Source organism: Notolepis coatsorum, assembly GCF_963971535.1.
Source record: "Notolepis coatsorum genome assembly, chromosome: 14".
Lineage (NCBI taxonomy): Eukaryota > Metazoa > Chordata > Actinopteri > Aulopiformes > Paralepididae > Notolepis > Notolepis coatsorum.
This window is the reverse complement of record NC_140178.1, coordinates 12,397,244-12,424,563: the sequence shown is the minus strand read 5'-3', so window position 1 is coordinate 12,424,563 and position 27,320 is coordinate 12,397,244. Positions and strand designations below refer to the sequence as shown.

The 27,320-nt window shown below is 42.3% G+C and overlaps 2 protein-coding genes across 2 annotated transcripts; one reads left to right on the top strand and one right to left on the bottom strand.

Annotated features, from left to right (window-relative positions):
* Positions 1–3,945: 3,945 nt before the first annotated feature.
* LOC311240887 (uncharacterized protein) lies at positions 3,946–13,531 on the bottom strand. The gene is made up of 4 exons (XM_084329492.1): positions 13,225–13,531; positions 12,391–13,115; positions 6,277–6,390; positions 3,946–5,883 (listed from the first exon to the last, which is right to left on the bottom strand). Exons 2-4 carry the CDS (start codon positions 13,057–13,059, stop codon positions 4,825–4,827), a joined length of 1,842 nt encoding a protein of 613 aa, XP_084185618.1. The 5' UTR covers positions 13,060–13,115; positions 13,225–13,531; the 3' UTR covers positions 3,946–4,824.
* A 187-nt stretch (positions 13,532–13,718) lies between these two features.
* LOC311240814 (uncharacterized protein) lies at positions 13,719–27,059 on the top strand. Its single transcript, XM_084329404.1, has 7 exons — positions 13,719–13,779; positions 17,745–17,888; positions 21,031–21,198; positions 21,675–21,780; positions 22,882–23,035; positions 24,568–24,709; positions 25,942–27,059. Coding segments are annotated over exons 1-7 (825 nt in total). The 5' UTR covers positions 13,719–13,777; the 3' UTR covers positions 26,051–27,059.
* Positions 27,060–27,320: the final 261 nt, after the last annotated feature.

Genomic DNA, 27,320 nt, shown 5'->3' with positions numbered 1-27,320 from the left:
ACTACCACACTACAGACGGTTAACCCTTTCACTACCACACTACAGAAGGTTAACCTTTCACTACCACACTACAGACGGTTAACCCTTTCACTACCACACTACAGACGGTTAACCCTTTCACTGCCACACGACAAATGATTAACCCTTTCACTACCACACTACAGAAGGTTAACCCTTTCACTACCACACTACAGACGGTTAACCCTTTCACCGCCACACTACAGACGGTTAACCCTTTCACTGCCACACGACAAACTATTAACCCTTTCACTACCACACTACAGACGGTTAACCCTTTCACTGCCACACAACAAATGATTAACCCTTTCACTACCACACTACAGACGGTTAACCCGTTCACTACCACACTACAGAAGGTTAACCCTTTCACAACCACACTACAGAAGGATAACCTTTCACTACCACACTACAGAAGGTTAACCCTTTCACTGCCACACGACAAATGATTAACCCTTTCACTACCACACTACAGACGGTTAACCCTTTCACTATCACACTACAGACGGTTAACCCTTTCACTACCACACTACAGACGGTTAACCCTTTCACTGCCACACGACAAATGATTAACCCTTTCACTACCACACTACAGACGGTTAACCCTTTCACTACCACACTACAGAAGGTTAACCCTTTCACTACCAAACTACAGAAGGTTAACCTTTCACTACCACACTACAGACGGTTAACCCTTTCACTACCACACTACAGCAGGTTAACCCTTTCACTGCCACACAACAAATGATTAACCCTTTCACTACCACACTACAGACGGTTAACCCGTTCACTACCACACTACAGAAGGTTAACCCTTTCACAACCACACTACAGAAGGATAACCTTTCACTACCACACTACAGAAGGTTAACCCTTTCACTGCCACACGACAAATGATTAACCCTTTCACTACCACACTACAGACGGTTAACCCTTTCACTACCACACTACAGAAGGTTAACCCTTTCACAACCACACTACAGAAGGATAACCTTTCACTACCACACTACAGACGGTTAACCTTCTGTATTGTCGCAGTGATAGTGTGGTAATGAAAGGGTTACTGGGTTTCTGTGAAAGGCATACTTTCTCTCACATGCAAATGAGAGACTAGGGGAAGAGTGCATGGGGCTCGCATGTGCCTTTACTTGATAGGTAATGAGCACATCTCATATATCTATCTATCTATCCGTCTATAACTATATCTTTTTTTTTTATCCACTTTTTCTCCCATTTTCTATATTTTCTCCCATCCCAATTTCGTATCATCCAATTCAACCCTCCCCTGTCACGGACGCTGTTTCTTGCCTCCCACAAGCCGGCTGCAATGTGGACTAAGTCATACATAGCACAAGTCCCCTCCGGTACTTGAGGTAACAGCAGTCGCATCTTTTCACCTGCGCAGCTCGATCTCTCAGTGGCGAGGAGTAACGCGTGGGAGGCTCACGCTGCCCCCGACACTTCCTGATTCTACTGCGCAGGCGCACCAACCGACCTGTAGGAGTCGCTGTCCACAACGCCCGATCCCCACCCATCAGTTTCCCACCCCTTAATACGGCCAATGTGTATTAGTACGGACGACCAGCTAAACTGAAAGCAAATGTGGAGCGCTGGGCTCGAACAGGCAAGCCCAGCGTCTCCAGATTTCGTGGCGAGCGCCTTGCCCACTACGCCACGTAGCCGCCCCTCCGTCTATAACTATATCTATTGTAAAATGACTAAAACAGTGTCTACAATGTACTGTTATGTGTACTGTGTTAAAGCTGGCAATTCTATTTGTGCTCAAACAGGGAATGTCATCAAATTCCACCTTCCACGGTGCAGCTGGGTAGCGCAGTGGACTAAGCACTCGCCTACCACCGCAGAGACTCTGGGATCGAATCCAGCTGTCAGCGGTACCTCCGGCTTGGTCAGTCGTCCATACTAATACAACACAATTGGCAGTGTTAGCGGGTGGGAAGCCGGTGGGGTATGCGTCCTGGTCGTTGTAAACTGCGACTCCTACTGGTCGGTCGGGGCGCCTGTTCAGCAGGGAGGGGATCTGGGGGAAAAGTCAGGTGAAAAGAAGCGGCTGGCGACTCCACATGTATCGGAGCATGTGGTAGTTCTACACCCTCCCCAGGCCGACAGTGGGGCAATGTGTGCAATGACCAGGAAGGGAATTGGCATAACGACTCAATTGGGATCGGTGAAAAATACAGAAAGCCCAAAAATAAATAGAATAATACAAATAAAAAATAAATCCACCTTCCACCTGTTGTCAGGAGATGAGAATCTATGTTCTAAAACTGTTGAACTCAGCTGTAATTCTAGATCCCTTAGGTCTGCTATTCTAAATCTATAACCATGTTTAGACTTGTATTAGTCTTGTTCCTCTGATTCTATTTTCTGAAGCTATCATTGGCTTAGAATTTACCAGTGACGTATATCCCGCTTGGGGACCAGGTTTCCATGATGCCAGTTACCCAGGTGGGGTATCTCCCAGGCCTTTCTGTGTGGAGTTTGCATGTTCTCCCTGTGCTCGCAAGGGTTTCCCCCCCCCGATAAGATAAACCCAATGGAAAAACATGCACAACAACAAGATCGCTAACGCTGTGGCGTCCTTGACGAAGACGGACAGGAGCACTTGGATTGGTCCCCTGGCGCGGCTCACGTGGCGCCTGTCTGCTCCCGGCTGCCCTTGGGGGGGAAGGACAACGGGATGGGTTAATCGCAGATACGCATTGTATGCATGGTTCGCATGTGTGCCAAATGGTGACCTCGGAGCAGGTCCTAAATTATATTATTATTATTATATTATGAGTCGATTGTTTCTTTCGGTTCTTGGAAGAATGTAGAATGTGGATTCTTTTTCCTGTTTGTTGCTTTGCTTGTTGAATAAACCTCTGAAAGATGAATTCTACCTTTCATTATTGATGATTATCAGATAAACACAACAGTAGTAAGGGGGGGTCTATTTTATTATTATTGTTAATAAGAATTTACTAATAATAACATACACACTTAATTGAAGTGTGTCTTTCATATTGTGGCTGTCAGACCTCCGCTTTGCACCGGGCCGAACTACGCCCCTTAGCTGTGATATAATAACCATATACCATGGCCTGTTGTGAGCTATTGCTTAAAGGAACACACCAACATTTTGGGAAATTAGCTTACAGTCTTCTCCAGAGACAAGAAGATGGATACCAGTTTCCTCTCTGTGCGTTCAGTAGAAAGCTATCTGGCTGCATGCTAGCCTAGCTTAGCACAATGAATGGAAGCGGACACGGCCGGTTAGCCTTCGGGAGAGGTGTTAGTTGGACAACACCTAGGCTAACCGGCCATGTCCGCTTTAGATTCAAATAATTTAGATTTACTATATTATATATACACGGCCGATATATATCTTATGTCTCATTGAAGAAATAGATGTTGCATGTTTTCTGTATGAATGATTTACTATATTATATTCAGCCTATAGCCTATATTGCTGCCACACCATCACACAACTCTGTCACTGGTGTTTAGTTTATGGGAAACCATTAGGATGCTTAGGACCCAGGGAACATGGGACCCTTTTTTCAGGAGCGGGGAACAACACATGCAAATGTTGTAGTCTGACCCAATGTTCTGACCAGGATTATACATTCCTTTTTGCCCCAAGATATATTTGTCATGGCGTCATCAGCAAATAGGCCTATTCACACAGAGCAAAATGGCCACCGTGTGAAAACGGTCAATAGAGGCTCCTCCCCTTCTTCATATATCCCTCCTACAGTTCTTGATCCTCCAATCACAACTGTTACTCAATTGTGTCACAGTAGCCAACTTCTCAGAAACCCTAGTTCAACGAGCTGAAATACTTATTCATTTAGCGAACGCTTGATGTAAATAAGACGGTGATCTTCTTAAAACAATAAGCAACACTTTATTCAAAGGGTTACGGTTAGATATAGAGGTATGTTCAATTGTATGGTTTCATGATGTTAAGCCTAGTGATTATTATTAATAATACAAGTAAATCAGTTCATGTTCTGCGTCTTGGTTATATAATCTTACAGGAGGAACCTTTATCACTTCCTATGGTGAGGACAAAACACAATTATGCATTTGTTAGTTTGGCATTTACAGTTATTTTATGTATTGCTTTTTCTACTCTGGACATATGAACTAAAATTTGTAAATACATTATTTCTTTTTGTAAAAAATAAAATAAAAATAAAAATGCTACATTATTTATAAAAAAAACATATGGTCTGAAACAAAGCAAAGGGACTCTACAACACTAACAACAACAGGTGCACAAGGTCCTTCTTCCAACCAGCTTACACAACAAGACAAATATGCAATTGACCTATCCCAAGCCACGCCCCCTCTTTTCTTGGCCCTTCCAATCATAATAACTGCTGCTTTCCTCCGTCAACCAAAGATTAATTTTCTCAGGCTTTTCCTCTGCCACTTCTGTCATAATCATCACTTTCCTCTGTCAAGCTAAGAGAGGGCGGAGCTTGGGATAGATCAATTAGATGCTCTTTCTAGGGGCATTCGTGCCTAGCGAGCTACTCCTCCCTGATTGGTTTACAGACACTTCACTCAAGACAGTGCTCTTGCCGCGTGGAGGGCGGGACACAAATCCTAGAGAAGAAAACATGTATGCGACTGCTCTAAAGAAAGAAAACAGAAACAACATCTGTCATCAGTTACAGTAATAAAAAACTCACGGACACCTTCTGTCAACTATATACCAAAGAGACACACGGCTCAATAGATTCTTGCACGTTCTCTTGCTGGTGAAAGATTCTATAGTGAAGGGCCACGGTGGGGCTAGGGTCCTTCCACTTTAATAATGTTGAGCTGAGGGTCGTCTGGGTCGTCTGGCTCGGTGGACACACTGCAGTCCTGGAGAGCCCCCCCCGCGGGGGAGCCGCAGCCGCCACCGGGGTAATCGGGAGCTTTGCTCTCCGTCCCTCTGTACGGCTGAGAGTGGGGCTGGGTGTACGACGCGTGTGGGGCGAAGGACTGCGCGTAGGACGGCAAGTTCGTCTGATGACCGTGTTGCTGCTGCTGCTGCTGTGCGTACGCCGTGGCGTACGACGGCTGCACCGCGGGAGAGTGAGTGAGGGGCAGGCTCTCGGCGTTGTTGCCGCACGACGGCTGGAAGCCGTTCATGATGCCGCCGGTGGGACTCAGTCCGGGCAACTTGAAGGCCTCCACGGCGCTCTCTAGGCTGTCTATGGAGTTGTAGCTGGGCTGCTGGGCTTGGCTGCACTGGGCGTACGCGCCTTGGCTGTAGCCGGTGAAGGTGTTTTGACCGTAGGAGGGAGGGACGTTGGAGGGGGACGCGTTGTTGTGCAGAGACGGAGGCGGCGGCGGGGTCTTGTCGTGCTGCTGCTGCCTCTGGAGGGCGCTGCAGGAGCCCAGCCTGGAGGCCAGGCCCTGCAGGGTGCTGAGGATCTGTCTCTGGACCTGCGTCTGCTGCACCTGCTCCCTCTCCAGCCGGCACTGCTGCTGCACCAGCATCCTCACCGACAGGCCCAGGCTGTGCATCTCGGAGCCCAGCGCCTGGATCTGGTCCTGCAGCCCCCCTCTCCCACCCACCACCACTTCCTGGACCGTCTGCTGCTGCTGCGGTGGGCCGGGATGATTCCCGTCTCTCCGCACGGGGCCTTGACCTCCTCCTCCTCCGGGGTTCTGGAGGCGGATATTAATGGCACCGCCGGTGGCCTGCGACGTGAGGAGGGGCGGCGCGCGGTTAGGAAGCCGGATGCCGACCCGCGGAACGGGGTGAGGGGAGCGGACCGCCGCCAGGCCGGGTCTCAGCTGCTGGACGAAACGTCTCGGGGCGCCGCCGGCTCCTCCTCCCGGCTGTCCCGCTGTAGTCGTCTATAAACGACATAAAAAAAGATAGATTGGTATGAAATAGGGATGTCCGATATTATCGGCATTAAAATGTGATATCGGAAAATATCGGTATCGGTTTAAAAAAAAAAAAAAAAAAAATCTGATTTTATTTATTGTCAAAACTATGCATAATAGTGTTAATTCCACAACAAGAGATATGTAATGTTAATTACCTGAAATTATTCCGTTTTTTTGGGGGGGGGGGACCCTGCATATATCGGTATCGGTTGATATCGGTTGATATCGGTATCGGAAATTAAGAGTTGGACAATATCGGTATATCGGTATTGGTAAAAAAGCCAATATCGAGCATCCCTAGTATGAAAGCATGAATTGCCACTGTATGTTGTAAAGAGGCCTGTGCGCCTTTCTTACCGTGTCAGTGGTCAGGTCGTAGGTTTCAGGCTGTCTTGGCATTGCACCTCTCAGATCAGCACCAGGGACACCGGACTGGTCTCTCCTCAACAATGACGCCACCTGCTGGAATGACTATAGGGGGGAAAAGACGATCATGTAAAAGACTGAAGGATAATGCCATGCATTATGCGACACATTTTCAATTTCATAAAAGCCTATTTCTGCAGTACTGACAAACAATACTAGGCTACGTAACAAACACAAGAAATAATATGTAATAATAATAATAATAATAAACGTTATTTGTACAGCACCTTTCATAGGTAATCTATGTGACAAACAACATTACTGTAAACTCAGAAACGCGGTAACCAAATTGAATACGTGTAGAAAGAGGGAATACTACATGCAGAAAATCAGTGATTCTAAAAATGATGGGAAAAGATTATGGAGAACGTTAAATAACATAATGGGGAGGAACTCAAACATGCATCCTTCCTTTAAAGAAACGGAGGGTAAATTCCTTACCAAGCCAGCAGATATTGCAAATCACTTTAATGATTACTTTACAAATAAAGTAGACAAGCTGAGGAATGCCATGGGCGCAGTCGAGGACACAGTGTCACATCACATCATTAACACTATGCCGTCCGAGAACGAGTATATACGTGTTTCGAAAAAGAGCGTTGTGGACCAGAGCCACAAGTCCATATTTATAACGCTTCTTAGGTACCCGATCCACTACCAGCATCTTTTCACATATTTGATTTTCGAAACATGCAGTACCGGCCAGACCCGCTTAGGGGCGCCATCGCTCCACTGCAGTATCATTATGTGAATTTAAAAAAAAATGGAAGTACAGTTCTGTGGGCGGATCATAGTTCCTTGATCCCAGCCGAACATCCTCCATCTTGGATCAGCTTGGCAAGCGTTTTTTTCAGCGTGGAATAATGGGATTTATGATTAGCCAATGTGCATATCGATCTACCAGAATCCGATGACTGGTGAGGAAATGCTGCCGGCGATCACATGGCCTGACGGTAGGATAATATTACCCCAAATTACAGCTGGATTGGACATTGTTTTATAACCTAACGTGATCGGTCAATGAAAATGCTATATTGAACGCACACTGTATTGCTGATCAATAATAGTAATCGGCGTTCCCCGCCGCCCCCATTTCATCCATAGATGCTCTGTAATAGTCCGGATGCTACGCAGTTTGTTTTATTTCATTTGTATATATACAGCAGAAATGGCGTTTGATATAACGGCGCCAACGTTTAGTCTATTATCTAGCTTCCTGCAGAAAAGCCTAGACTAAAAGCGCAATATACCTTATATTAACGACGCTATAAAATGACAACCAACCGATGGATCTTTATTTTCTTTAAGCCATTATGAAGGCACGGTTTATGCACTCAAGTGACAATGAGAATGGACAGATAGCAATACTATAAATGATATATAAAGCTCTTAGAAAGTACATTGGTTTGTTTACAATCCGCTGTCCTCTGAGGCCTAAATCGCCGAGCCCCGCCGGTCGCCATAGTGTTAAAGATTGTATCATGGGGGAAAAGCAGTGCATGTTTGAATTCCACCATGTTACAGAAGAAAATGTTGAAAATATGCTTTTACACCCGTCTGATGATAAATCTCCTGGTATTGACAACTTGGATGGTAAACTGCTCAAAATGACTGCCAAACACATATCTAAGCCATTAAGTCACATCTTCAATAAATGTTTAGAGCAAGGTGTGTGCCCCGAGATCTGGAAGGAAGCCAAGGTTATCCCATTACCTAAGGACAAAAGAAAAACCTTCACTGGTTCCAACAGTCGACCCATAAGTCTCCTCCCAGTCAAATAATAGAAGAAATTGTATACACCCAAATTCAAAACTACTTTTCAAGTAACAGTCTGATAACAAACTACCAACATACATATAGAGATGGTCACTCTACAAGCTAGGGCTGTCTTAAATACTTCGAAGCTTCGTTCGATGGGCATGGGATTCGAATTGAAAATAAAATGTGATTAAAAAAATAATAATATGATTTTTTTTTTTAAATCAACTCTGCCTCTCTGTTAACTACAACAAGCAATGCTGTTTGTTATTTAAGATGAGGTCGGACTCGGCACTGACAGATTTGTGTTGATTGTGCTGCTTTTATAAAGCCTCAAATGGCGGCTTACAATATTTCATGAAAGCAAAGTGTTTCGTTTGTCTAAGATTTAAAAAGGTTTAAACTTTACAGCACTGACAAAATTGAACAAAGTGCTGTACAAGTCCCACAACAATTTTTTTTAATAAATAAATAAAATAAAAAAATATTATTATTTTTTTTATTTTGAAGCTTCAAATTAAAATCTAATCTCGGCCCCGAAGCTTCGAATTCCAAAAAAATAATTGAAGGTCAGCCCTACTAAGCACAGCACTTGCCCAAATTACCGACAACTGGTTTAAGAGCATGGATGATAGGAGGCTTGTTGGAGCTGTGATGTTAAGACTTTAGCGCAGCTTTCGATGTGATCGATCATAGTCTGCTGCTGAACAAACTCAAATGCTATGGCTTTGGCTCTGTTGCTATGTTGGATGGAGACCTACCTGACTAGGAGAAGCGAGCGAGTCTTTTTCAATGGGAGCTTTTCTGAAAGTAAGGTGTTGCAGTGTGGGGTCCCACAGGGAAGTTCGCTTGGGCCTTTGCTATACTCAATATTCACAAAAGACCTCCCTTATGTATTAAATAAATCTAGTGTAATCATGTATGCTGATGATTCGACAATGTACAGTACAGCATCAACATGTAGTGAGTTAAACAATATACTTAAAATAGAGCTCATAACAGACTGGGTCAACAATAACAAACTGGTACTCAACATTGCAAAAACAAAAGCAATGGTGTTCGGATCCAGGGACATATTAAGCAGAGATCCACAATTAAGCCTGACTCTGGCTGGTCAGCCAGTGGAACTGGTAAAAGAGGCTAAGTTGCTTGGCATGGTTCTTGATTCTGGTTTAAAGTGGACAAAGCAAATTGACAGTATCATACCAAAATAGGAAGGAGCATAGCTGTGACAAGAAAATGCACAAAGTATTTAACACCAACCACTTTGAAAGAAGTCATCCAGGCTCTGGTTGTCACATCTTGAGTACTGTCCCGTCATATGGTCATCAGCAGCAAAAACACATACAGAAACTACAAATAGCTCAAAATAAGGCTGCCAGACTAGCTCTCCACTGTTCAAAGCGCACAAACATTGGAGGTATGCACAGAAATGTATCATGGCTTCCGGTTGAGAAACGTCTGCAATCCTGTCTCATTACTTTTATCAGAAATGTTCAAGTTGTGAAAAAACCACAGTATTTTTATGATCATATAGTAGTTTACATAAGAGAAGAACATGACCATATGACCAGACAAGCTACGTCAGGCCATCTACTGGCACCTAAACCCAGAACAAATCTACTAAAATCTTCTGTGACTTACAGAGCTATCATGGAATGGAACTTATTGCCAAGCTACTTCGCTGAAATAGAATCCAAAAGCACTTTCAAGAAAAAATTTAAATACCATCTACTAACGAGCATGCTAACCCTTATGGCATAGCGGTGAAAACCAATTGACTGTTAATTGTATTTATGTTGATAGCAGTGAGTGCTGCTCAAGAAGCACTATTTATTTGATTTTAATAATTTTATTTTAATACTTTATACTTTTTTTTGTTTAACCTTTATTTATCCAGGCAAGCAAATGCAATTAAGTATCTTGCACAATATCATCCTTAACTGAGGATGAGATTGTTAATGATGTTGATAATGATGTAATTGATGTTGATAATGATGTAATGTATTGAATATTGTTGTATTGTTGTAAGTGCCGGACCCCAGGAAGAATAGCTTTTGTCAAGTGCAAAAGCTAATGGGGATCCTAAATAAACATAAACATACGAGAATTGCAGCTCAAAGTGCTTCACAGCAGCAAAGAACATTATCAGCACTGGTAAGCCATCTAGCTTGGCTCATCAGTTGCAAATTACTTCTGAACATGGTTATAACACTAGAGGGGCCGCTTCTGGTAACATCAGAACAAAAACAGCACCAAAATCAAATGTTCTCAAACTCACTGGCATATATAAGTCAATAGTAGGGGTGGGGGAAAAAAATCGATACGTAGTAGTATCGCGATACTTTGCGTGGCGATACTGTATCGATATTTAATTATTCATTTAAAAATATATATATATATTGTATAAGGAAGTTGCATTGTTCATTTCAATACCTGTAATAGTACAGTAGTCCACACACACACATGTGCATTCAGTTAAGTTGGAATATGACTGTAATACAAACAGTTCAGTTTGTCAGGTACATGCAACACAGTGTTTACATCTGTCTGCTTGAGAAAATAGTATGTTCTGCAATAAAAATGATTGAAGTGAGATGAACAGACTGAACTTTATTTTATTAGATAAAACATGTTGACAAAGTTTTACTTTGCAGTTGAAAAAAGGTAATAAAGTAAATTTGATAAAAAAAAATTATTCTGCAATACTCAGCGTATCGCGATACTATCATATTGTGACGCAAGTATCGCGATAGTATCGTATCGTGAGGTCTCTGGCGATTCCCACCCCTAGTCAATAGTACTCTGGAATGCTCTGCCGAAAAAACATCTTATCTACAATACATAACAAAATTACTTTAAAAAAATATATTAAGAGATATCTCACCCGCACAAAACCCTAGCAGCACATCACCCTCATCCACCTCCACCGGCTCCCCATCAAATCCTGCATCACCTACAAAACCCTCCTGCTCACTTACAAATCCCTCCACGCTCTGGCACCTCAGGAGTCAGTACCTCACTGACCTCCTCCACCCCCACACTCAGTCAAGGTCCCTGCGATCCACGGACACTGGTCAGCTCTCCATTCTCCGAACCAGACTGCGGACCTTTGGGGACAGAGCTTTCAGTGTGGCAGCTCCCACCCTCTGGAACTCCCTCCCCGCATAACTCCACAATGCCCCAACTCTGGACTCACAACACCAGAGGGAGCTCCACAAATCATGTTAAACCCAGATTCGGCTCAAACAAGGGACTAAACACGTTTCACAATTATGCCACATCAATTTGGAACGCCCTACCCAAAGCGGTAAAGGAATGTGAATCACTACCCACTTTCAAAACCACTCTCAAAGAACACCTACGGGAGACTGCAATTCGAAACTGGCCCCTGTAAATGTCATAACCCAACCCCCTCCAATGTACAGTAAATTACCTAGTATGGTTGTCAATATTCCAATGTACAGTTTTGCTTGTACAGTTGTACAGTGTCCCCCCCCCCCCCCCCCACCCACCCAACCTCCTCCAATGTACAGTTTTTACGTAAAATGTATACTCTCTTTTCTGGACTGTTTTTGTATCACAAACAGTACTGTATTCGCAAATCTGGTATGTCATAAATGTATAGATGTAGCAGTACTGTCTATCTGTATGTCATGTATATCATATATGTCCTGATGAATTGAAAATGGGGGACCCTGATGTAAACAAGACGAAAGTCTTTCTCTGGTCTGCATCCCCTTAACAATTGTGTGTATTGAGCTGTACTGTATTGTACCCACTCTGCAATCTGTTAATAAAGTTTTCAATCAATCAATCAATCAACTCGATCAAAAAACTCCTCAAAACCCACCTCTTCAACTTGACCTTTAACCCCTAGTTTACCACTTTGTATGTTGCGTCTGTCCACTATGTTTGTTACTTTTGTTAGTTTTTCCCCCCTATGTAAAGCAACCTTGGGTCTTTTGAAAGGCACTAAATAATAATAATAATTATTATTATTATATCTTGCAAACTTGTCAAGTATGTAACTCGTATCTGTTTTTTTTTTTTTTTTACTGGAATGTTAGATTTGATTTTATAATGTGAATTTGTATATTTGTATTCATTTTTTATTTTTGTGTTTTGTTTTATTTTAATTTGTATTTTGTGTTGTACATTTGTATTGTATTTGTTTTGTCCAGGACCCCAGGAAGACTAGAGACTCTTTAATGTGTCTCTAATGGGGATCCTTTAATAAACAAACATAAACATGAACAGCAGCAAAGAAGGCATGTGGGCAGCTACCTTTGTCCTCTGTGACAGGGCCTTATCCAAAAGCCTCTTGCGAGCGGCGGCCAAGATGGGATTGGCGGCTGGAGAAGCTGTAACCCTCCTTCTCATGAATGCCCCCGGCATCGTCACCCCCGACGATGTCAGCGTGGCCGGCCCGACGCCTGCCCCTGTGGATTGGATGCCACTCAGTTGGCGGTTCTGGGCCAGAGAGGTGACACTAATAATCTGGATGTCATCTTCCTTATTCCCCTTCTGTTGCTTTTCTGGCCTGCTACCTGCACTGACCTCCCCTGACCCCGACGGCTGTGTGCTAGTCTCCAGAGTAGTGGTATTCTGTTTGGAAAATTCAGTCACTGCGGCCATGCCGGCATGATGAGAAGCCTCCCGGAGCAGGTTCTGGAGTTGAATGTTGCTCCAGCCCTCTCGTCTCCCTCCGGGGCCTACCCCAGGGCCTACCCCGGCTCCGGCTAGGACCTGTGGTGGGACCGTGCTGCTCGCAGCCTCCTGAAGCTGGACTCTGCCCGGTGCTCTCCCTTGGAATTCTCTGAGGAACAGGTAGATGGCTTGGGCAGACACTTTGATGTTGTCCAGCTCGAGTACAGCCTTGATCTTGCGAAAACTAAGGCCTGCCTTCCGCAGTTCCACCACTTTGCGCTTCGCAGCATCATCCAGGCGGCCCATGATGGTCTCTCACTCCACACTGAGGCGCCTCAGGACGCGTCTCCTACCATCACCACCTATGGAGGGAGGCACATTTTAATAACCACCTGATGAATGACTAAAATATCGACACCACCACCATGATAATGATGCAAATGAAATTATGCGTTGATGCCGTGGACCTACCGTTTTGATCCTGACGTTTAATGTAGAACTTAATGCACTAACTCAACTAATAAGCATAACTCACGTAATTGTAGTTAGCTAACGTCTGTAGTAGCTACTCTTAGCTCTAGTAACTAACGCTACCATTTCACTTTATCGCACTTAGCTGCACCTTGCGAAGCCTTTGTGTCCAGAGGAGACACGTTCGACGAACGTTGCCTTATGTTTTCTCCCGTTTTGAATCCTTTTGACTTTTGAGAAAACTTTTTTTATTCCCATACAACTAAGTAACGTAACGTTAGCTATCAAAGCTCACATCACATCAATGGTAATAAATACATAAACAAACAATATGAGCGGCGCTCCGCTGCCGACGCTACTTCCGGTCGTAAGAAGAAGACAATTGTCAAATGGATTGTACAGTAGGTGGCGGTATGCGCCTTTTGTGGTCGCGACCCGCCATTAAACCCATTGAAGAAGAAGAAGAAAAACTTCCGGTCGCGCGTCATCACCGAGCGACAGAGTGGTAGCGTTTCGCAGAGCGGCCAAAGGCTCACAGTCAGGATTTGAGGAAATGTAAGTGCTTTTGTGGTTTTTCTCGTATAGTATTGTTTTTGATAAATATATTGAATGTTATTCGGGATATATCGCCGCCATTTTTGTAGATATACAAAAGTATTGCTATGATTATTAATGCAACAACAACCGTGGCGGCACAGCGTCAGCTAACGTTATGAATGGGAAAGCAATGGCGTCGTCTGCTGCCTGCTCGACATGAGTGCAGTGGGAGCTACTTTACTCAAGTACAAGTAGAAATAATAACGTGATAACTTAGTACTCTCTGGTTAAAGTAAAAGTCCTCCGTTCAAAATTCGACTAAATTAAATGGTGCGACGTATTCGATATCGCATGTATTTTAAGTATCTAAAGTACAGTATTCTACACGTTTGTGTATTCCAGAGCTTGGGAGCATGCGACCCTCGATCCATTGACCTCTATAGGTTATGTTAAAGTGGTACGTGGTCCAGTTATGCTGCTCTGATTAAAGGTTATGTTAAAGTGGTACGTGGTCCAGTTATGCTGCTCTGATTAAAGGTTATGTTAAAGTGGTACGTGGTCCCCGTCCAGTTATGCTGCTCTGATTAAAGTTTATGTTAAAGTGGTACATGGTCCAGTTATGCTGCTCTGATTAAAGGTTATGTTAAAGTGGTACGTGGTCCAGTTATGCTGCTCTGATTAAAGGTTATGTTAAAGTGGTGCGTGGTCCAGTTATGCTGCTCTGATTAAAGGTTATGTTAAGTTAAAGTGGTACGTGGTCCAGTTATGCTGCTCTGATTAAAGGTTGTGTTAAAGTGGTACGTGGTCCAGTTATGCTGCTCTGATTAAAGGTTATGTTAAAGTGGTACATGGTCCAGTTATGCTGCTCTGATTAAAGGTCATGTTAAAGTGGTACGTGGTCCAGTTATGCTGCTCTGATTAAAGGTTATGTTAAAGTGGTACGTGGTCGAGTTATGCTGCTCTGATTAAAGGTTATGTTAAAGTGGTATGTGGTCCAGTTATGCTGCTCTGATTAAAGGTTATGTTAAAGTGGTATGTGGTCCAGTTATGCTGCTCTGATTAAAGGTTATGTTAAAGTGGTGTGTGGTCCAGTTATGCTGCTCTGATTAAAGGTTATGTTAAAGTGGTGTGTGGTCCAGTTATGCTGCTCTGATTAAAGGTTGTTAAAGTGGTATGTGGTCCAGTTATGCTGCTCTGATTAAAGGTTATGTTAAAGTGGTATGTGGTCCAGTTATGCTGCTCTGATTAAACTGGTATATGGTCCAGTTATGCTGCTCTGATTACATGCTCTTGAAGTTGACAGTCTTCAGAGTTGAAAAAACATTATGTTCATAAACGTTTTAGTAAAAAGTACAATATTTCCTTTGAAATGTAGTGGAGTAAAGGTACAAAGTTCCCTAAAGTGAAAACACTCAAGTAAAGTACAAGTAGCTAGAAATTTTTACTTGAGTAAAAATACAATTAGTGTTATTTTTGCACACATTGACTATACAGTGTAGTCCGTTCAGTTATATTTCTGTTGTTGTTGTTGTTGTTGTTGTTGTTGTTGTTGTTGTTTTGTAACAACATTTATATCTTTATCCAACCCATTCTATTTATAAAGCACATTTAAAAACAACAACTCTCACAACAAATATTTACATAACATCTGCAGAGTGGGGGCCTACAATGTACAGGTGATTAAACTGGGTATACAATATATATACATTTTGTACTACTGAGCAATAGTGCTAATCAGATGTATGTACAGAGTTGTAGTATTAATATGTACAGTGATACAGGTATAAAGACACTATGGTAGTAAGTCATACTGGCCAGCAGCGTAACAGAGTAGGTAAGGGATATGTACAGATATAGAGCCATATGAAATCCGCGATCACGGAATCGCGGACGGAATCGCGGAATTGAGCAATAAAAATGGAATTACCTGTAAAACGTGGAATATTGCAGAATTTGCCATAATTTGGACTGTAATTCCGTTTTCGGGATAACGGTGGAACGTTTGGTGCAAAGCAAACATAACCGGGACGCTAAAGCGTGTTACACCGCGCGCGTCACTTCCACACTGCTTCACAACAACACAGCAATGTCCAAGCGTGTAGCTGCTCCGGTATTAACAGCATCCAAAAAGCTACGAAATACCACACTAAACCCTAAATTCAGAGCAGAGCAGTATCCTAATGACTTTTATGCCTCCGGTGATAAGGTGTTTTGCTAATTCTGTCAACGTTCCGTGGACTGGACCCGCAAAAAAATAAATAGCTATAACGTTAGGTCATGATAGCTTCTAGCTAAATCTAGTGCACCCATCCATTTGTTTAATGCAAACGATTGTCATTATACACTGCCCTTTATAAACTAAATACACTTAAATAGCTATGTAACGTTATAGGACTATAGATGGAAATGATAGCTTCTAGAAGTTCTAGCTAAATCTGGTGCACCCATCAATTTGTTTAATGCAAACGATTGTCATTATACACTGCCCTTTATAATCTAAATAAACTTAAATAGCTATGAAACGTTACAGTACATAGGACTATAGATGGAAATGATAGCTTCTTGCTAAATCTAGTGCACCCATCCATTTGTTTAATGCAAACGATTGTCATTATACACTGTCCTTTATAGAAACGAAATAAACTAAACTAAAGGTGCCTAAATTATGCATTACTATATTTCATCACAATATAATAGATATAGCTAGGTTACTGACATTGTCATTGTGATAATGTCAGTAGTAGCTAGCTGTATCTATTGTTTACACTTGAAATATGTATTTTTATTTTGTCACAATATTAATTGAAAAATATTGTGTAAAATTGAACTGTATTTCTGAGTTGCAGCACTTAAAAACATTAAATGGACTGTTATATCTTATTCAATTGTGGACATTTATTCATTCCCACTTATTAGACACTATTTCTGATGGTAAAATGAGCATAAAAAGCAAAATACAGAATTCTGAAATATTAAAACGGAAAAAATGGAATTTGGGAAAAAATAAAATGGAATTTGGAAAATAATAAAACGGATTTCATATGGCTCTATACAGATATTGTATCTACAGATATGTAAAAAGGATTATATGCAGGTATGTACAGATGTATGTGGATAGATAGATGTATGGTGAGAATTAGGGGTGGGGGAAAAAATCGATACCTAGTAGTATCGCGATACTTTGCGTGGCGATACTGTATCGATACAGGGGCGCCAAGTATCGATATTTAATTATTGTTTATTTTATTAGATAAAACATGTTGACAAAGTTTTACTTTGCAGTTGAAAAAGGGTAATAAATTAAATTTGAATAAAAAATACCACAATATTTCAGCGTATCGCGATATATTTAGTATCGCGATCGTATCGTGATGCAAGTATCGATTCGCGATAGTATCGTATCGTGAGGTCTCTGGTGATTCCCACTCCTACTAGTGAGAATAAATATACACGGTATATATACAGCATTATTGTACATGCTATCATACAGAGTTATATGGGTTTATTATGCATGTGTATATAAGTAGGTAGCACCATAGCCATTCTTCCATTTCAATTCTGGAGTGCTGGAGTGCAGATCGATATAGATTATAGACTGTATATATTCCCATATATCCTTAAAGGAACACGCCAACATTTGGGAAATTAGCGTACCGTCTTGGTCTTCTCCAGAGAGAGACAGGAAGATAGATACCAGTTTCCTTTCTGTGCGTTCAGTAGAAAGCTATCTGGCTGCACGTTAGCCTAGCTTAGCACAATGAATGGAAGCGGACAGTGCCGGTTAGCCTTCACGAGAGGTGTTAGTTGGACAATGCCTAGGCTAACCGACACTGTCCGCTTCCGTTCATTGTGCTAAAATACACTCAGAAAATCTGAATATGGGCACATTTTATTCCAATGGTAATGGTGGGGCGGGTTAGTAGTATTCAAATAGTGATTTTTGCCCCTCCCAGTCCCTGCTACTAACGACCCTCTTGTTGCAGGGCTCCACCCCCCACCAAGCGGAAGGAGGAGGACAAGTCCAAAGATCGAGGCAAGGAGAAGATCGCTACCAAGGATGGAGGAGACAAGGATAGAGGAAGGGAGAAAGGAAGGAAGCGACGCAGTGCCTCCACTGGCAGCAGCAGGTCTGTTTCAGACGCTTTCCCAGTTTGATTTGTACAACCTGTTCCAAAACTCACCTGTAACCATAATAATACTACTACTTGTGTCTTACATACAGGTGTTTGCCCAGCCCATATGGGCTTACAAGACGCAAACAATAAGTATATAATAGTATACTTGACATTGACAAATTACTTGACAAATTATGACATTGACAATGGGTTATATAGACCAAGATGGCCACAAAAAAAAGAAAATACAATAAAACGTAATACAACACAAGCTGTAAGCAATGTATGTAAACAAAGAAACAAGAGGAATTAATATACAATTATATAGGATATAGTGTGTTTCAGGGTTAGAAATTAACTTATTTTGACTTAATTGATTTTCGGGGGCTTTTTTTGTATTTCGGGGGCACTGAATTTTTATGATAAATTAACATAAAAATTATAAAACATTGTCGACACTTTTTTTTTTTTTTTTATTATACAGTCTTCATCCCTATGTTTGAAAACGTAATGTTAATGTCTCCATATATAGGGCTCTACGCTAACCTTTTTCCCAAGGAGCACATGGGCTCCTAAATAAAATCTAAATAAAAATTTAGGAGCACACGAACAATTTTCACTGCGCTCCTAAAAGTTTATTAACAAACTATTTATTACATGCATATTATACTGTGCGTGTAGCATACTAAGGGCCAAACATCTGTGCAAATATACCACCAAAATCACACATTGGCCCATGCCTACTAGACGCAAAGGATATCAGTTGTCAATCTGCTTTTGTACGTTGTAGTGTGTTGTCACGATAACAACATCTTGACTTTGATACAGATAGCAAAGGTAATGGAATATATTATTAGATGACAGAACATGGAAAATTATTTATACAATTATTTAATTCATTATAATTGAAACACTATTGAAAAATAGTTAATGCAATTATTCTGTTACAGCTACTGAGCTATAATTTATACTATAGCTACTGTGCATCAATATCTTCCTTTTGAATGAAATAGGTTCAGGAGAGAGATGTAGAGAGGGAGAGAGAGCGAGACACACACACACACAGATAGACACAGAAATTCTCAGCCCCCACTTCCATCACTATGCCTCTGTTCCCAGTGATGGCTTACTGTGTGCGTGTGCAAACGGGAACGGGACACACATCTGTGCAATAGCACACACCCGTCACACCACCAAAGTCACTGGCTGGCCCACAGTGTGTGTGTATGTGCGTGTGCTAACTTCGCTAGCGTTATCGTCCGTCAATATAACGTTATCCGCCTCAGTAACATTAGCTGCCTCGCCGGATTCCTCTTTTGCTCAAAATAAAAATTAATGGGCTTCATGGCTGGCTGAATTTATAGCGTTGTCTGATTCTGAATGTATAACTTGCCTATGCCGGTACCGTGACTTTCTTTTCCAGCTATCGTTTAATTTCTCTCATGAAACCACCACAGGAAACTCTACTGTGATTGGAACGTTTATGCGGCTTGTGAAACTTGTAGTTTCTGAACGATTAGCAGCGGAGCGAAAAAAGCACTACTGAGTTTGTAATCTTCACGCGCACACTATGCAAGTAAATAATTTTTCCGGTTCGCACACACATATGTTTAGGGGCAAATGCGAGTGAAATGCTCGCACTGTAGAGCATATATATAATTATATATATAGTTAGTAAACTGTCTGGGGCTTTTTTTGCCCCCCCCTTAACTGATTTTCGAGGGCATTTGGTCCATTTTCGAGTGCATTTTGCCCCAAGCCCCTGTTAATTTCGAACCCTGGCTGTGTTTTCGTCTCAAGTGCCATGCTTTCTCCAAAAACCCTGCAAAACTGAAGATGTCCTCCACAAAAAAACAACTCAACATACAACTCTCAGACTGCCCAAAACAAATCCGGATTTACAATTAGAATTTTCTCAAATAAAGCCCTCCTCAAATCGGTGTACAAAGGGCAATAAAAAACAAAATTATATTCATCTTCCACCACTCCCACATCACATAGAACACACAACCGCTCCTCCTCAGGTTTTACCTTGGAATCTACCCACTTCCACACTACTAATAATAATGAACTGTATTTGTAGAGCACCTTTCATACAATAATTGCAGCCCAACGTGCTTCACAGCAGTGATGTAGACACACAATAGACATAGGCATGAAATGAGCAGAGAATTGGCGTCATTATAGACAGGCATAAAATGAGCAGAGAATCGACTAAACAAAAGCAATGCATAAAGTGCAGACATAAAATTTGTGTTGTATCAGTAACATGGGTCTCCCAGTCCCTTCACTCTGCACTAAACACTTTATCCAATCAGGAGAGAGAGAGCCCTAGATATTTGTACTTATTTCAAGAAATCTTGCAGAGCCAAATTTGCTTACTGCACTGGTAAGATTATTTTACTTGTTTCAAGCACATAATTTGCTTATAACTAAGTTTTATTTCCAATATTTTGGTCAGACTATTTTTGCGTTCTCTCTGCTGATTGAATAGAGTTGGAACGGGATGTTGTTTTTCATGTTTGTGCACGTGTGTCTGTGTGCGTGTGCCGTTGAAAGTGCACACTCTAAAAGCGTGTTCGTTGGTTGCTGCAACAGTTGGGACAAAGCAGGTAGAAGATAACGCACACAGGTGGATCCGATATAAGGATTGAGACGAAGTCAGATTTAGAATATAGCAGAGGAGGATTTATTCTAGTCACACAAGTAAAGGATTCCACCGCAAGTGGTCACAGGTGGAATATGCGGATGGAATGACGAATCGTACATGAACACTCCTAGTTTCACTTTTGATACGTACTGCTAGGTGACTGGTTAATGAAGCGATGAGGTAATGGTTGTTCACCCCAAACAGACGGGAACCGTTTGTCATGTGTTGCGTTACTTGAGTTCAACCTCACCCAGTGAAAATGCCCTTGAGGTCCAGTCTGTTCTGGCTCTAATAAGATACATTCAAGACAAGATACATTCAAGACTGTTCTCATGCTTAACAATGGGGCACTATATAGGGCCTCCAGTCCTATCACAGATAAGGTGTCTCTCTCAGTGCACTTCCAATGGGTGAGATTCACGCTTTAAGGAACAATGACTCTGAATAAGGCCGGATTGGAGTTATTGCATCAATTAAAACTGTCAAATGCTTCCACTGTCACAGGTCCAGCTCCAGCAGCTCCGGCTCCAGCTCCGGCTCCTCGAGTGGCTCCAGTTCCTCGGGGTCCAGCCGCTCCGGCTCTTCAGGCTCTCGCTCGTCCTCCTCCTCCTCGTCCAGCTCGTCCGGCGGGTCCCGCGGCCGCCGTCGCCACGACGACCGCCGGCGCTCAGCGTCAGTTCGCCTCACTAGGCTTCTCTACCATGTTTATTTTTTAAATGCTACGATTACACTGCTTTTAAAAATGGGAGACGGTGATTTCAAAGTGTCTCTGGTGCAGGGTTAGCACAAGGTCCTTGGAAGTGCTTAAACTGCTTGATTTTTGACACACAAAAAAAAGCCAAGGCCTGGAATTCCTTGAAAACAACCAATTTTTTAACAAGGTGCTTAAAGTCCTTGAAATTCAAATCAACCATTTGCATCGAAAGTTTTGTTCATCCATGATACAAATTCTGAATCAAGAAATTGCATTGTCTTTTATCTAAAGTGTAACTAATTGTCGGAAATTGGTTTTAAGCCATAAATATTGGATCACATTTTGTTTGGATCCTTTTAAATGCCCCTTTTTAAAATGAAAAATAGTGCTTGAAAAGTCCTTGAATTTCCTTTTGTAATGTCTGTGTGGGTTACCCTGCTCTGGTGTCCTTCAGGTCCAAGACGCAGAAGAAGGGAGAGGATGAGGATCGCAGGAAGAAGAGCCCGCCTCCCCAGGTTACTAAAGTTCACCTCGGGCGGCTGACCCGCAACGTCACCAAGGTGAGCCGGATGCCATGAGGATGATGATAACTTTATTTATATACAGCACCTTTCATACATACAAAAAGTGCAGACATGTTCAGTTCAGTTATTTTTTATTTCGGGTTTTGGACACATAACAATGGTCATTCCATAAATCGCCAAAGTTTTACCAGCTGCTATTGCAGCATTGTCCAATTGTCCGAAAAGGGCTAGGGAGAAGCACTAGGCTTGTCGGGCCCTGCCCCTGAAGACTTGCGTAAAAAAAAGTTTTTTTTTTTTTATTTATTACATGCATGGTACATACATATAGTACACACATATAGTACACATTACAGTACACACATATAGTACACAGTACAGTACAATATACTTGCAGTATATAATAGTGTATACAACACATACATTATGTGATACGAGATATATAGTACATGAGTATACAATATAATATAGTACCATAATATAATAGTGTAAATATAGTTTAATATAATATACAAATGTATTAATTAAATGCAATTAAAGCTCTTCTTCCCTTCTGTACCTATCGAAAATAGGTAATTTTTTTTATCTAGATTTGAATTAATTTATGTTTTCACAATATTTTAGTTAATACATGCTGTATGTGTACTGTAATTGAGGGCTAGCGTTTTCCGGGAACAAATTCATTCAAAAGTTCATTTTTTCTGAACGTTACATCACTCATGCTTGAAATGTGTGAACTTAGTGAGACAACATGGCAAGCCTGTCGTAGATACTAGGGCTGATCCCGAATAGTCGACTAATCGATCGAAAGGAGCCGTAGTCGACTGCCAACAAAGAGGCCTAGAACTGTGGCTAACACTAATGACACGCATACCAGAGAGGCTAACTGCCTCAGAAAACGGGCACTGAAAGAGGATTTCACCCGTCTAATGAACACACTAGACTAGACAAATATCAAGATGTATCCATCAGTGGACCAATTGCATGCTTTTGCAGAGAACAAGAAGCCTTCAGTCGACTCCTTCAGACATTAAGCACCCCCCCCACAGCCCAAATGGAATGATAAAAACATGTCACCCCTCCCCCCCTTACTGTGTGATCTGCCAAAACATTTTCGATGAACACTCCTCCTCTCTCTAGGATCACATCCAGGAGATCTTCACCACTTACGGGAAGATCAAGGTGATCGATATGCCGATGGAGCGCTTCCACCCAGGGCTTCACCGGGGCTACGCCTACGTGGAATTTGAGGCCACGGAGGACGCGCAGAAGGCCCTCAGACACATGGACGGAGGTACCCCCCCCCCCCCCCCCGTCTCTTAACCCTTTCACTGCCACACTACAGAAGGTTAACCCTTTACTACCACACTACCGACGGTTAGTACTTTATTGATACCGAGGGAAACTCGGCACCACAGACCGCATCGCTCACGGTTAGTCAAAAAGTAAAAAATAAGAATGGGAATAAGAATACAAATAAAAATACAGTCAGATATATACATTATAAAATATGTATAATATACATAAACCATTCTAAAATATACAGTCTGAAAATATACAGTAAAATGTAAATGTCCAGGAAGGTATACCTATAGTCAAATGTAAATGTCCAGTAAAGTATACCTATAGTCAAATGTAAATGTCCAGTAAAGTATACCTATAGTCTAATGTAAATGTCCAGTAAAGTATACCTATAGTCAAATGTAAATGTCCAGTAAAGTACACCTATAGTCAAATGTAAATGTCCAGTAAGGTACACCTATAGTCAAATGTAAATGTCCAGTAAAGTATACCTATAGTCGAATGTAAATGTCCAGTAAAGTATACCTATAGTCGAATGTAAATGTCCAGTAAAGTATACCTATAGTCAAATGTAAATGTCCAGTAAGGTACACCTATAGTCGAATGTAAATGTCCAGTAAGGTACACCTATAGTCGAATGTAAATGTCCAGTAAAGTATACCTATAGTCGAATGTAAATGTCCAGTAAGGTATACCTATAGTCAAATGTAAATGTCCAGTAAGGTATACCTATAGTCGAATGTAAATGTCCAGTAAAGTATACCTATAGTCAAATGTAAATGTCCAGTAAGGTATACCTATAGTCGAATGTAAATGTCCAGTAAGGTATACCTATAGTCAAATGTAAATGTCCAGGAAGATATACAGGGATTTACTCAGTGCTCAGTGAGGCACAGTGAGGCGTTTTACAGTCTGATGGCTGTTGGTATGAAGGACGAACAAGTGGTTTTGCAAATAATCTCATATACGTCCCAAAACTCGTACACTCGACTGCAGTGTACTTTGTCGCACGCCTCACATATCGGCATGTAACTCGAGGACCGCTGAATGGATTTAGTCCGTTTTGGATTTTGGCAATCGACAGGCAACAAATAGGGCTTTAATTCTCTCTATATATATAGTGTATTAAAAAAATTCGCACCGAGCCGCTAGAGGTTGGCAAAGGGTCGTGCCGGTGGGCAAATCCTCCTCAAGAGGGGCCGGCGGTTGCAAGTTAAGAGTTAAGGAATATCAAAATAAAAGCACACGTTGTTGAACTTGATCATGCATATTCATTAGACAATTTTATTACAGCACTATGTTATCAATACACATTTATAAAACAAGGTATATTTAGCCAAAATATGTTACCAGAACATTTGTTTTACTTGCCACTGTCACCTATCCGTGACCCCACTTTGGGTCGCAACCCGTAGTTTGAGAATCGCTGATTTAGAGTGTGTGTGTGAGGTTATGTGCAAAATAAATCGCCGTTGTTTTTTGGTGAACTGACTCTGTGCTTGGTTTCCGCTTGGTTCTTTTCAGGTCAGATTGATGGACAGGAGATCACTGCCTCAGCTGTACTGCCTCAAAGGATCCGTCCCCCCCCACGCAGACTCTCCCCCCCTCGCAGGATGCCACCCCCCCCACCCTTGTGGCGACGCACCCCACCCCGTATGAGGAGAAGGTCAGTCTTGGAACTCTCATCTGCTCTGGGATCTGTTTTCACAAAGCCTCCTGTGGAAGTTTTCCTCTTAATATCTCTGTGAATACCCTCTGCTGATTAAATCAAGACGCATCACGTTTGTATTTCACAGTGAAAAGGTGTCTCTGTGTCATTAAAGGTGCTGTACGTGGTGTTTCTTTGTTAAAATATGTGTCGAATAACTCTAGTGTTAAAACTAAATATAAATGTTGTTCCTATAAGCAAGCACTCGCCTACCACCGCAGAGACTCTGGGATCCAATCCAGCTGTCAGCGGTACCTCCGGCTTGGTCACTCGTCCCTACAAACACAAGTGGCGGTGTTAGTGAGGGTACGAGTCCTGGTCGTTGGGGTGCCTGTTCAGCAGGGAAGGGGATCTGGGGGAAATAGCGTGAAATGGCGTTCCCCCAGTGATACTCCTCGCCGTCAGGTGAAAAGAAGCGGCTGGCGACTCCACATGTATCGGAGGAGGCATGTGATAGTTCTACACCCTCCCCAGGCCGACAGTGGGGCAATGCGCGCAACGACCAGGAAAGGGAATTGACATAACGACTAAATTGGGGGATGGGAGAAAATGATGGAGGGACGCATTTAATTTTTTTTTATGTTTCCTGTGATTCTTTTCCAATACTAGCAAGCACCCACATTCATTCAGCATCCGTTGGCATTTGATTCTTTCTGCTGCATCATTCATTGTCTAGTTTCTAGTCCAATCTCTGTGGCTTTTATACAATAGACCACCGCAACACTTCCGGTACTTTGAGCTCATGGGAGAGAGCGGGTGGGGGGTGGGGTAAAGGGAGCGTGGCAGGATCAAATGAATGAATGTTGATTTTAGAGCCTTGAGGTACGCGGTAACGGAGTCTCTCTGGACAATCTGCGCATGCACCGCTTGGGGAGTAGGCGCGGAAAAGTGACTATAGCTCGGCCCGAGAAAGTGCCGATCGACGACTTGGGGTCGGTCTCTCCGTGTTCAGGAGACTCGGGCGTTAAAAAAAAAAAATTTGGATCATGTCTCCAGCGCCCCCACAGCCATAGCTACAACCACTTCCGTCAAGGCTTTCATCAACATTCATTAATTGTATCCCCCCCCGCACTCCCTCCCCCCTCGCCCTCACGGGCTCCATGTAACGTGGAAGTGCAGTGGTCTATATATTGAGTCCCACTCCGATCCACTCGTCCCCAAGATCGGTGTTTCTTGTCGTCCCTCTGCAGGTCCAGGTCACCACCAAGGAGACGGTCTCCGGTGCGCCGGCGCTCTCGCTCCAGGTCTCCCGGTCGCAGGCGTCACCGATCTCGTTCCAGCTCAAACTCCTCCCGGTAGAACGGCAAGATTTGTCCACCTGGGCCACCCCCCCCCCCCCCCCCCAATGGTCTACTTCTGCTTTATTTCTCTCTCTTTTTTTTTGTGAAGATTCCTTCTTTTAGCGTTAAACTTTTTCTTCATATTTTAATTCTGGTTTAAGTCTATATTTTGTGATTCTGTGTGAAGGGAGGGAGGGGGGGGGGGGGGGGAGACTAGCAAAGTGAGATTTTCATGGTACGGTGTCTGTTTTAACTGTGCGTATGACAAATAAATATCTTTGATCTTGAATACCTCAGTCCACCCTCAACCTCGCTCTCTCTAGATCGACCTCTGGATCCTCTTCCAGATGGGCCGGAGGCTCTGCTGTCACAGACCCAACATGTACAGGTGCATCTTGATGAATTAGAATCTCCAGGAAAACTTAATTCGTTTCAGTAATTCAATTTAAAAAAGTGAAAATCATATAATTTTATAGATTCATCATTACACACAGAGTGAAATATGTCAAGCCTTTGTTTCTTTCAAATTAGATGATTATTTATGGCCTAAACCCAAAAATTCAGTATCTGAGAAAATTTGAATATTACATAAGACCAATTGAAAAATATATATATATATATATTACAGAAATGTCCGCCTACTGAGAAGTATGCACTAAAATTCTTGGTCTGGGCTCATTTCGCACGAATCAATGCGTCGTGGCCTGGAGGCGTGGCCTGGAGGCGACCAGTATATTTATTCATATTATATTATAGCAATATTCTAGTTGATGGAGATGCACCTGTACAGTATGGACGATCTGCTCTGCAGTGTAATAGACATGCGCCTGTATGTAGGAAGTGGTAGTTATTGGGTTTGTTTTGATGAAGTGACCGACGAGCCGCCACAGCTCAGTGGCTCTGACTTTTCCACGTGTTTCACACATGTTTACGGACTAGTCGATTTAAAATGTGATTACGTTTTTGCCCATCATGTACTGAATTTTTTACAAGTTTTTTTGAAAATAAAATAAAAAGGCTAAAACGTTTTTGTGTGTAACTCTTGAGACTTGAAAGGGCGTCGCCACGAGGATCCATAGTGGGATTGTTTTTCGCTTTAACTTGCAGATCACTCAAAATGCAACAGGCTTTTTGTATTGTTTTGTGAATATGTAGTATTGGGGTTTTTATTCAGTCATCACACACGATACCATAATGCACAATCATTCCACACTGTCAACGGTCTTTCGTTTGTTTTGTTTGGTTTGTTTTGTTTATATAAAACCATTACATATAATCCACAAATAAAT